Here is a 12,879-nt window from a genome sequence, read left to right as displayed (position 1 = left end):
GAGATTAACAGAATAATAAAGTATCATACTGTATGTCATTAATTTACTAGTGAAATCCAGTGCCATCCAGATTTTGTAATCGCAATTAATGTACATAATGTATAAAAGTCAATACTAACATACTACAGCTCTTGACCAATAAAAATGTGATATCGGTTACAGAATAAACAGCCAGCAGCAAATAGTTTTGCACCAATCAAGAAGTGACAATGAGTTTAGACAAAAAAAATAAGAGAAAGCTTACTGTCCCAATGTGCATTCATCAGTTAATCTTAATCATTCTCTTAATTTTTCAACACAAAATTCAAAAATGTTCAGAAATTCTTGGTTATGCAAAAAACTAAAAATGTGTTGTAGTCAACACTGTCCAAACTGCACACAACACAAAACACTGATATTTACCCTTAAGCGTCATATTTTCAGTAATTAGTCAAATGAGATGCATACACACTTAGCTTTGACTTAAAATTACCAAAGAATAATAATTTTTAAAGCATAAATATGAATGATTCAAATTCAACAAAAAGCACAACAGGTACTCTTTTATTGTTTGTTCAAATTCTTGTGGCTATCAAGTCAATAATTACAAAGATTTCAACCTGTGATTCTTTTTTTTCCTCTCTTTTAAAGTAAAAGCAGTAGTGTTCTGAGGATAAACGCCCATCTGATGAAGCGGACGAGTGAAGTATGGGTGGGGAAGGAGGTACAGGTAAAACCATTCACACAAAATTATTTCCTTGGATTAAAAACATGTGCAAGTGTCTTACAGTATTTCAGAAGGGAGGGGGACAACATAATACATTACTGTCAGCCTCGTCAAAACCACCGAAATGCTTTAGCGGACAGTTTCTTACTGAAATGGAAGTTGGCACTGAAGGCACACTTGAGTGATAATGGATATGCCGGCCATGCATGCGGATCTTAAGCATGTCAACAAACAAACTCATATCAGCGTTGTGATAGGAGTCTTTAACAGTGACGGTCCCACACGGCTGCTCGCACGTGTCCATCATCACGAATCAGAATCAGAGCATGGCTATGGTGAGATAACCTTATCACATATATATTTTTTAACTTTCATTTTTAAATAGAGCACACAAAGCAGCAGCTTAAGAGGAACTACTGAAATCCTATGAATAGTTGTAGCAGTGTGCCGTTCTCTTTTGTATCATTATTAAAACACTTATCTATATGTAAAGTCTTCATTTTTGTTGCTTGCTTTTTTTTCTCCGGGTGATAAGCTGAACTAGATATCTTTGTGGGAAACATCTAAGTTAAAACATGAATATTATAAAGGCTGATTTACTGGAGAGAGAGAGAAAGAGGAGTTATATGACAATAAAAGTGCCCTCTGGTTTGGCTTTAACCCCCAAAGTCTCTGTCACCGATCTATTGCTCATGTGAGATGAGGCGAGACGTTTCACGGGTCTGTGACGCATCATGTTACGGGTCCGATTGGTTTATACAAGAAAGTCTCAGTCCTATATCGTCCTCGGTTCCTTTCCTCCCGATCCGCTCCTCTCTGGTCGAGTGTTCCTGATAATATACACTTAAAAACAGCATAAGAAGTCTCTTTCCCCTCGTTACTTTGAAGGGAAGCTAAGAATCCAGAAGCAATTCTGACACAGCAGATGTAATGCATGTTCACTTACTAAAGCAAATAAAAATAATAATAATAATAAAAAAAAAAATTGCAGGAGCATGGCATGAAATTAAGATTTAAAATAAAATAAAAGTCCATTATACTGCTAATCTGACCCAGTTAGTGTAATACCACAACATTTCCACCAGGGGGCAGGCTTTTATCTTTTTTTATTTATTTTTTTGGTGGCTCTGACGCTCTCCCAACACGTTCCGCTTGTGGCGATTGATGCGTCTACCCAGCAGCAGGATTTGGGGGTAAACCTTTGGCCCTTGTGTCAGGGGAGCAGGTGACTTGGAAGAGTCTTGGCACTTCTTAGTGAGTCCTAGCAGAGCGGATTGATATTGGGGGGTGCGCAGGGTGGAAAAAAAAGAGGGAGCTGTCCGTTTTCAGCCGTCCAGTGATTGATCCAGGCTGTCCAGAGTGAGCTGACTGCGGTGGGGAGAGTTGGGGCTCGGGGGGCTGCTGGGATTGGAGCTGTTGGAGGGGGTGGAATGTTTGGTCGAGTCAGAGTCGGGCTGTAACAGGGATAAAGAACAAAACAAGATTAGCAGATCAGATTCTTGTTGTCTGGTTGCTTTTCAAATTCTTGCAAAGTACAAAATGCCCGGGTGCATTTTTACAGCAGTGCTGATGTGGTTAACTAAAACCATTAAAAAAACATTTACAGAAGATGAATACAGCTCAAATAAAATAAAATATAGAGTACCGGTCAAAAGTTTGGACACATTAGTATTTTTAATGTTTTTGAAAAAAGTCTCTTATAATCAAGCCTGCATTTATTTGATCAAAAATACAGAAATATTACACTAAAAAAAAAAAAAAAAAAAGAAAAACTGTTTTCTATTTTAATATATGTTAAAATGTAATTTATTCCTGTGGTCAAAGCTGAATTTTCAGCATCATTACTCCAGTCTTCAGTGTCACATGATCCTTCAGAAATCATTCTAATATGATGATTTATTATCAATGTTGGAAACAGTTTTGCTGTTTAATATTATATACTTACAATATTATACTTTTTTCAGGATTCTTTAATGAATAAAAAGTTAAAGAATCAGTAGTCATTTTCTTTCTTTTTTTTTTTAAAAGAAATTAATATTTTTATTCAGCAAGGATGTGTTAAATTGATAAAAATATTTCTATTTTGAATAAATGTTTTTCTTTTAACTTTTTATTCATCAATGAATCCTGAAAAAGTATCACGGGTTCCAAAAAAATATTAAGTATTTTAATATTTAATATTAAAATACTTAATATTTATAAGTAAATATATAAGTAATTTTAATATTTAATATTTTAATATTAAAATATTAAAAATATCATATTAGAATGATTTCTGAAGGATCATGTGACACTGATGACTGGAGTAATGACGCTGAAAATTCAGCTTTGATCACAGGAATAAATTATAATTTAAATGATATTAAAATAGAAAACCATTATTTTAAATTGTAATAATTTTTCACAATGTTTTTACTGTATTTTCAATCAAATAAATGCAGCCTTGATGAGCAGAAGAGACTTCTTTCAAAACATTCAAGTGTCCAAACTTTTGACGGGTACTGTATATATTAAATGAAAAACTTCAACTTTAACTTAAGTTAAAACGTTATTAAGATTACTAAAACTAAAATAAATAGTTAAATAGAAATACTGAAAAATAAAATAAAAATGACTAAAGCACATTACAAAATGACAATCTTGAACTAGAATTAAGGGCGTTTTCACACGTTTGGAGTGTTTGTTTCAGAATCTGGTGCGTTTTCTCGCATAATTTGGTTTGTTTAGGTATATGTGAACTCGGCAATCACACTCAAAACAATCGCCTGAACGAGCCGGTCTTGGCCCGACTGCAAACAAACTCTGGAGTGGTTCGGTTGAGATGAGAAAGCAAAAACCAAGCGGTATCATAACTCATAATAGCAAATGTGTTATATAAAAAGCAGCAGAGTTTGATTCTGTGAGCGAGCACATTAGTTACTGCAGTTGAAATTTAAAGAGCGCCTCTTCAAATTAAAATATTGCTTTTCTCTGTGCATTGCAAGAATGCAGTCCTGACGACGCCTTGCTTCCCGCTCTAACTGCATTATAGAGACTACATAATAATGTGAGAATGACGGCTACATTCGTGTAGTGTGCCGACAATTACAAAAAAGCCACGATAAGCTTGTGGAGCGAACTTGTCAATCATCCTGATGGACGACACAGAGGAAACTGACCAGTAAGAGGACAGATTTACTCGCATGTGATTTGAAAACACACATTTTGGTACACTTTGAAATGTTGCCATGTGAAAGCGAACCGAACCAAGAAGAAAATGCAACATTGTAACAAATTAAGTCCCTGCTTTGAAACAAAACACTCGATCTACAGGTGTGAAAACACCCTCAGCTGAACTATTATGATTACTAAAAATAAATATGAAATAAAATAAAGCAAAAAAAAAGCACAAAACAAAATGACTAAATATTATATTAAAATGAAGACTGAAAAATATAAAAATTAAAGCCAATTCAAAATATTAATACTATAATAGTACACCACTAAAATAACACTGGTTCACAGCTGTGGTACGCATCACTGTGAGAACTGGGGCAGTTATTACAGACCACAAAATCAGGACACAAGAAAACTCGCTCAGGAGCCAAAAGCACCTCAAAGCTCCTCTAACATCCATCATGTGACCTCAAGCAGCGAGTGAAATAAACCCATATTTGAGGGGGAGATCATTAAGATAGATGACTGAAGCTCTCACCTCTCTGTCATAGTCTTGATCTTGATCAGAAATACTGCGAGATGACCCTGCTCCTCCAAAATCTCCTCCTCCTTTAAAGAAAGTACACAGTTCAGGCATTCAGAAGGGTGAGTCGGTGTGTGTGTGTGTGTGTGTGTGTCGTCTTGTGTGTGTTTAAGGAGTGACACCCACCTGAGGCAGTGCGGGTGATGTGGGTCTTACTCCTCTGTTGCCGTGAGATGCTGGACAGAGGCCGTGGCTTGTCTTTAGACAGGTCGTCCTGAGATGAGGGCATCACACTCTGCAGCAGAGGCACAGGAAGTCAGACACAGAGTAGGCGGTACTGTCAGTAATCACTCTTTTTGACTTTCTTTTAAACTAGAAGTCTGGTTAATACACTGCAACAAACACAACTTTTTGTCTTTCTTCAAAGGAATATTTTGTGTTGAAGTTAACCTCAATCAAAGGCATTTTTGAGCATTATCTGGAATGGGCTGTCGCAATATATTGGCAGTTTTGCCAATAACTGCAATCGTGAATTCTTTTGGCCACAACAATCGTGTAGTGAAAATCTGATATTGTAACAGCCCTAATTTGGAAACAATTTAACTTGGGCCCTGTTTACACCTGGTATTAAAGGGTTTGTTCACCCAAAAATGAAAATTGTGTAATTTATTACTCACTCTGATGTCGTTCCACATCCGTAAGACCTTCGTTCATCTTCAGAACACAAATTAAGATATTTGTGATGAAATCTGAGAGCTTTCTGTCCCTCCAGAGAGATCCAACGCAACTACCACTGTCAAGGTCCAGAAAGGTAGTAAAGACATCATTAAAGTACTCCATGTGACTCCAGTGGTTCAACCTCAATTTTATGAAGCGACGCGAGTGCTTTGTTTGTGCAAAAAAACTATTTACAACGAAAATATTGATCTGCAAGGCACGTTCACGAGAGCACCAAAAAACATGCGTTTTGTTTATGCGAGAGCTGGGTTTCCATCCAAATGTGAAGCGAATCTTTTCAAAGTTCGCAAAAAAAGAAAAATGTGAATTAGGTGCGTTTCCATTAAGTTGTTCGAGCAGATGACGCTGGTATTGGTAACCTAGTAACCAACAGTAAACAAAACACTGTGACCAAGCGTTCATGAAGGGTTCGCCTAAACACTTATGAATAAAATAAATGAGAGCCGTCTGAACTCTTCTCGACTTTAATAAGCGTCACACACGTGAGAGGACAAGCCCGAAAAATCTTTGACACTCTAGTACAAAAGTGTGCTCCGAGGGGAAAATGCATTGCACACACACACACACACACACACATATACATGTACATATATACACAAAATGAGCGCCAGTACATCCAGAATTAATGCATCATAACAGAATCAAACAAAGTTTTCTGTTAAAACACCATAAGCGGCAACAGCCGATTAGTCACATGGGTTTAACGTTCAGTACGTCAGATTTCCATCTCCCATTATTCACATTAACTCTTTTTCACACAAGTCAAAAACCACCTCAAGCGAGCGTAAAAACTTTTTTGCGAATTAAGGGATTTTTATTTAAAATTTGGCATTTTCATCACTCGTTTCTGATGCGATACTTAAAAATGTGCATAAAAACAGGGTGATGGAAACAGCTACTGTTGCGTAAACGCGCTTTGGATATTATTATTTGGTAAATTATGCGGTTTTTTTTGCGCAAACAAAGCACTCGCGTCGCTTCATAAAACTGAGGTTAAACCACTGGAGTCACATGGAGTACTTTAATGATGTCTTTACTACCTTTCTGAACCTTGAAAGTGTTAGTTGCATAACTGTCTATGGAGGGACAGAAAGTTCTCAGATTTCATTAAAAATATCTTAATTTGTGTTCTGAAGATGTCTTACGAAAGTCTTACGGATGTGGAACGACATGAGGGTGAGTAATTAATGACAGAAATTTAATTTTTGGGTGAACTAACCCTTTAAGATGCGTTTTGGTTGATTGGATCACGAATGGATGATGCTAAATACAGGTGTAAACGGGGTCTAAAACGTTTTGAGCTTGTCCACTTTCTACCACTTCCAGAGGTAGTTGAAAACAAATTAGTCAAATGTGTTCGAACAGCCACAAAAGACCGTCTACTCTCCACTTACTGACCTAATGCGTAAACATTATGGGAAACGCAGTAGCCAGACGGGATTTAAACTTTGTTGGCTGATGACCCAAGTTTGGTTTGAAAATGAAAAACATACCAAGCACAAATGTTCTCTCACCATTCCTGATTTCTAACACCAGTATTGGGCTCATTACTCAAAAAAAATGGTATTTATTACTCATTACTAGTTACTCCTTTCAAAAGTAATATTACTTAACTTGTTACTTCCTGGCAACAGTAATTAGTTATATTACTTTTCCTTCACGCACCACAGAAGTTGTAACTGTGTCTTCCTCATAAAATTCTTCTAAAATGTTACTAACAACTTATTTCTGCCTCATTATTTGACCAAAATCCACATTGGATCGCAGTCAGAAGTTATTACAAACACTCAATGGTGATTGATAGTGACATTTAAGTAAAAGTGTTGTATTAATCTCATTAATTGTCATGTGTAGCTTGAAGCTAATTGTAGCTATAATTTCTTTGTTACCCATATACGATTATATTCCATGATGTAGTTTATCAAAAGAAATCACATAAGCTCATAAGAAAATGTTTTGTTTTCCAAAAAGATTTTTAATTATAGTAATATAATTTATATCGGGATCAGAGGGTTGTGGGTGGACAAGCCATGTCAAAAGTATCAAAATTAAGTAACAAGCTGTTTTATGGATGACATTATAATTTAATATTATTACTGAAATCTTATTAGTAATTGGTTACACTACTAGTTACTGCCCAACACTTTTTCTAACACACACTCACAGCGTGCGGCTGGTTTTGAGGCTGTCAGAGCAGAAACGAAAGCTGATGCTCTCTGTATGTTTTCCGTCGTGTCCGAGCGTGTTTATATGTAAATTGTGTGAGCTTATTATGTCCATTAGATTGAAAGATCTGAAAAAAGCTCATACTTTTAGCTGCCATAGACTATTCCCTCGAAGAAATCAGGTTGAAAGTGGACAAAAGAGAGATTAAAACAGCAGGTGTAAACAGGAATGTGTCTCCCTCATCTACATGTGATCCGATCGACCAAAACGCATCTTAATACCAGGTGGAAACGGCCTTAGACATAGTTATGGAGCGATTGTAGTCTCCTGCTAACAAATATAATGTTTAAGTTTAGTGCCAATGTTTTCAAAACAGTGTGTATTTTAATGTTTGTTATGCCCCGTTTAAGAGCCTTACTGTAACCGCTAGTTGACTAGCATGTTGCTAAGCTAACAGCACACACAAACACTAGTAGAATGATCGATTTTACATGATAATGTGAAAATATGTAGTCAAATTATAAGTGTGAAGTATTAAGCTTCATTAATCTCCTGAAATGGCTCATTTGAAACATTTTCACTGGCCAAAAACAATCAGCGTTCAAGCATGAACAAAGAGTTCGGCAGGACAGGGATGGTGTAACAGGAGCAGAGGGAGGAAAGGAAGTCGAGGGCCTGGGGGGTGTGGTGGGGGAGGGATGGGGACTGGGGAGGAAGAGGAAGTGGGGTGGGGAGGGGTGTTGCTAGCCTACCCTTCCCAGGGAGGATGTGGAAGGAGAGGAGGAGGAAGAGGAGAACTGAAGTAGGCTCTGCTGGGAAGAAGGCTCTTTCTGCAGATAGAGCCCGGCAGAGACGGGACTCATGTGATAGACGTGCTCAAAGTTGGTCGGAGGGGAGATCAGGGCATGGTGGCGAGAGGATGAGGGGGAGGGAGTCTCGCTCTGCTGCTGCCACGGCAACCAGAGGACAGAGCGAATCCACGACCAGAGCGAAAACAGAAGGAGAGACATGAACAGGAAAGAGAGACAGAGAGAAAAGGGTGTGAGGGTGGAAGAGTGGGGCTGGCCGGCTTTGAAGAAGAAACATGCAGAGAGAAGGGAAAGACTTTGGTGCTGTGCAGTAAAATGAAAGAAAAGGATGTTAGGATGAGTAATAAAACCCGAGAAGTCAATCAGTTAATGCTGTGACCAAATAGCATTTCTGTAAATTATCACAAACTTCCACCACTGAAGAGCACAGAAGACTCAATCTGACCGACAGAGACTCATTTAGCATCTTGTGCTCAAAGCTGAAGGGCTAAACTGACACAGTTTACCTGGTTCTCTCATTTAGGACGCCATTTTAAAAAAAATCAACTTGTAGTGAATCAACTGCGTAGTCAGTTTCTATTCAAGATCATTTTGAATATGCATTTTTCAAAGGCTGCAGTCTACTAATTGGCCTTAATTAATAATACAATAATATAAGAATAATACAACTACTAAATAATGTTACATCTATTTTTATTACACAAGTTTGGAAACATTAAGGTTTATTAATGTTTTTGAAAGTAGTCTTTTAATCTCAGCAAGGCTGCATTTATTTGATCAAAAATACAATAAAAACCGTAATATTGTGAAATATTACAAATTAAATCAACTGGTTTCTTTTGTAATATATATTTTAAAATGTAATATATTTAAAAAGTGATCGAAGCTGAATTTCCAGCATCATTACTCCAGTCTTCAGTGTCACATGATCCTTCAGAAATCATTCTAATGTGATGATTTGCTGCTCAAGATACATCTATTATTATTAATATTAAACAGTTCTTTTTCAGCAAACTTTGATCAATAGAAAGTTCAAAAGAACAGCATTTGTTTTAAATAGAACTTTTTCATAATATATATTTATTTCATAAATGTCTTTACTGTCATTTTTTGATCAATTTAATGTGCCTTTGCAAAAATAAAAGTACAAATTTTTTCCTTTTTTTTTTTTTTTTTTTTTTTAAATCTTACTTACCCCAAACCTTTGAATGGTAGTATATCACAATTTCCACAAAAAAAGCAGCTAAAATGGTTTTCAACATTGATAATAACAAGAAATTATCTTAGAATGATTTCTGAAGGATCATGTGACACTGCAGACTGGAGTAATGATGCTGAAAATTCAGCTTTGATCACAGGAATAAATTACATTTTAAAGTATATTACAGAAGTTACATTTTACATATATTACAAAACCAGTTAATTTAAATTGTAATATTTCACATTAATATGGTTTTTACTGTATTTTTGATCAAATAAATGCAGCCTTGATAAGATTAAAAGACTACTTTCAAAAACATTAAAAACCTTAATACCTTACTGTACATATAGTCCACATAATAAATAATATCCTTTTTTTTTTTTCTTTTTTTTAAATACTACTACAAAACATATCTTTACCTACACACTGTCACTCAACAACTAGTTAGTAAGTAGTAGACTAATCCATGTCTCAACATAAGTTTGATTCACTAAAAAGTACTGGCTGTTAAGAGTCATTTACTCAGGAATCATTTGGAATAAACTGGACATGCTGTATGTTTCTGATTCTCTAACAAGAATGACTCATTAGAATCATTTGTTTGAATCAGTAATCAGACTGCGCTGTAAGTTTTGTGCTGTAGTTATTGTGGCGATGCTGAGAAGTAAGAAAATTGAAATGATGTACTTTTCCATGGTATGAATAAAAATGAAAATGGTCCAAATAAAAAGTGGTTCTCAGATTCCTGCCCTAATTAGAACAGTGTTTCTTAATTTTTCTCCTGGGTACCCCATAGCACTGCACATTTGAATCCTCTAGCTAACACACCTGCTTCAAGTAACGGGCTCATTAGTGCCGGCTCCATGACCTGAACTGGATGTGTCAGATTAGTGAAACACCTAAAAGAGTGAGGAGGAAACTTAGAAAGACACTGCCTTATAGAAACCAGGGCTGAAGGGCACACTGTTGACACTGGAATGGTGTTTTCAAAAACTCCTAATCTGATGGGCTGCAAAGGCATCTGTGTGTTTCCGATCGAGGCCCTAAACTTTTAGCACCAGGTGTGTTTATACATCTAAACACTCAAATATGGACATCAGCTCCAGCTATTTTAAGGTATTACCAGAGGCAGATCCATGAGGACCTGCATGCCGTCGCCTGGGCCCATGTGAGCAACGTGGTTGAAGTTGGTGGGGTTGGAGATCAGTTTGGATCTCATTTCAGGATCCCTCAGCATCTCCCTATTGAACAAAAAGGAAACAATGTAGAAACGCACGAGTGCGGCAGTGTAAGAAATGTACACCTGAAGCCACCGTACCTCCTCTGTTGCAGCCGCTCCTCCTCGGGTACTTTAAAAAGGAACTTCCTCTTGCTGCGTGTCCTCACCATCAGCTTCTTGCTGTTGTCGGAGGTCTCAGGGATGGCTAGGTCACAGCCATCTGTGGAAACACAGTGTGAATGAGGTTGAAAACAACGGTTATGGCTGCTACACTACAGCAGTCCTGGGTTTCTGAGCTCAGAGCCTTTGTGTCTGAACGCACTGTGGAAATGTTGGCAGCAGGCCTAGAGGAGGTGTGACAAATGAGGTCATTTTAGTTTAGCAAACAAAAGCGTCTTTATCAAGACGGCAATCTGCCAGAGTGGGTAGGAAGTGAGTTGTAAATGGACCACAAAGGGTGGAGCCGTACATTTCATTACCTGGGCTGATCTTATGATATTATAAATCACTGTTTTTGCACACATTTTGTAAATTGACAAATTGTTCACATTCACATCTATGTAGTGACTCGTAATCAGTGTTTTTAAACAAATCTGGTATAAAAAAAAAAAAAAAAAAAAAAAAAAAAAGCAGGGTTGCCAGGTTCACAACAAAGCCCAACCAAATTGCTACTCAAAACTAGCCCAGGGGGTTAAATCGCATTCCAGGGGCTAAATGATGCGCATTGAGGAATTTATTTGGTAAATGTGTTCACATTGTAGTTTATGCGCATGTTTTCTTATTGGATAAAAAATGTATCAGACTCAAACGAGCGCATGTGTTTTTTTATGCACATTTTTAGAATTTATGCACATTTTGGCGCTTCCATCTAGCAGTTTTTGATGCGATATCCCAAAATGCGTGGGATAATGTACATCCAGCCGGTTGTTATCGCAGAATAAACCCCTTCAGAGTGATGCGAGATCCCTCCACTTCACGTCGGTTCCTGATCACTCTGTCTGGGTTTTATTCTGCGATAAAAACCGGCTGGATGTACACGAACCCTTACTGAACAAATATGCCCCCTTACTAAGCTTCAAGTGTGAATGAGACTTGGAACGACACTGAACAAGACACTGAATTCAAGACATCTACTTCAAGACATCTTATGATGCTTAAAAAACCTTTTAAAAAGTCTCTTAATAGATTAGACATTAGTTATGAATGGATTAATGTTTTTAACAAATAAGTTGAGTGAATAATTCAGTGTCTCCTAACAATTATTTAATGATTCATAACATTTAAAGTTAATTGCCACCATCTACTGGCGTAATGATGTAATCGGCAGAAAGGGCCACTGAACAAATCAGTGAACAAACCATTCTAGTGAACAGATGTGACGTCTGAGGCCGAGACTGCTGAGCTCTAAGCATGTGTGGGCTTGTTAGTGTATATTATATATATATATATATGCGTGTGTCAGTGTCTGTGTAAGCGGGAGTGATTGACATCACTTTGTGGAGGACACATTTTTTCACAGGTGTACTATTGTGATCAGAGACTCTTGCCACATTAAGTGGGGAAAGAAAGATCCAGTGTGTGGGAGATGTGTGTTGACGGTTAAGTGTTTGTGGGGTGGGATCAGACCTGAGGAGTTGTTGCTGAAGTAGATGAGGCGGGGCTGCTCAGAGCCCAACAGGTTCAGACTCCCCTCCACATTCAGGGGCCGAATCTACAGACACGTTTTAAAGTCAGATCAGATTTTTTCATAAACACAATGTGTTACAGTTGAAATTATATTAAATGCTACTTTCACAAACTGTACATTTAGGATCCTTCACTCACCCTTCTTAATGAGATGGTCTGGACCCATTCTGTGGTGTGGACATCAAACACATCTACTCCATAATCGCTGTACACTGTCAGGTAGTTTGAGCCTGAGCCTGAAAATAATGAATAGGGGTTTGAGATGTCATGGCAAGGCAAATCATTCATGATGCCATTCTCAAAGGATTGCCGTGAAACTGGGTCAGAGGCTGGAGAGTTCTGTGGCTCACTATTCTGACTGAAACATCTGGGGCCTGATTCTCCAAATACGCCAAAAAATAAAATTATTCTTAAGTACTATTTTCTTCTTATTGTCTAACTTAAGGAAAAAAGTGTAAGAGTAAGTCATGATGAAAAGATTTATGAATTATGTTCTCTTTTAACATTGTTCCTAAGAAAATAAAGTCTATGTAAATAACTTAGTTAGGATAACCTCATACTTTAATGGATTGATTGGATTTTTATATATTAAGCATTGGAACATTGTATAATACTAGGTACTAGGGGTGTAACGATACTAGTATTTGTCCCGAACGGTCACAGGCGATCTACACG

At 37.2% G+C, this 12,879-nt stretch overlaps 1 protein-coding gene across 8 annotated transcripts in view; it reads right to left on the bottom strand.

Annotated features, from left to right (window-relative positions):
• Window positions 1-515: 515 nt before the first annotated feature.
• The window catches only part of cdc42bpb (CDC42 binding protein kinase beta (DMPK-like)), an 89,458-nt gene continuing 77,094 nt past the window's right edge, over window positions 516-12,879 (bottom strand). For 4 of the 8 annotated variants that reach the window (XM_051874186.1, XM_051874187.1, XM_051874190.1 and 1 more), the window contains 8 exons: window positions 12,343-12,440; window positions 12,145-12,229; window positions 10,618-10,738; window positions 10,423-10,540; window positions 8,042-8,236; window positions 4,572-4,680; window positions 4,401-4,471; window positions 516-2,160 (listed from right to left, as the gene is read on the bottom strand). In XM_051874186.1, coding sequence (XP_051730146.1) covers window positions 2,032-2,160; window positions 4,401-4,471; window positions 4,572-4,680; window positions 8,042-8,236; window positions 10,423-10,540; window positions 10,618-10,738; window positions 12,145-12,229; window positions 12,343-12,440 — 926 coding nt within the window. In that variant the 3' untranslated portion in view covers window positions 516-2,031. The remainder of the gene's footprint in view (window positions 2,161-4,400; window positions 4,472-4,571; window positions 4,681-8,041; window positions 8,237-10,422; window positions 10,541-10,617; window positions 10,739-12,144; window positions 12,230-12,342; window positions 12,441-12,879) is intronic. The other 4 variants (XM_051874188.1, XM_051874189.1, XM_051874192.1 and 1 more) reach the window with 2 other exon arrangements.

Source organism: Ctenopharyngodon idella, chromosome 20 (genome assembly GCF_019924925.1).
Source record: "Ctenopharyngodon idella isolate HZGC_01 chromosome 20, HZGC01, whole genome shotgun sequence".
Lineage (NCBI taxonomy): Eukaryota > Metazoa > Chordata > Actinopteri > Cypriniformes > Xenocyprididae > Ctenopharyngodon > Ctenopharyngodon idella.
Note: the sequence above shows the minus strand (reverse complement) of the source record. Positions and strands in the feature narration are given on the sequence as shown.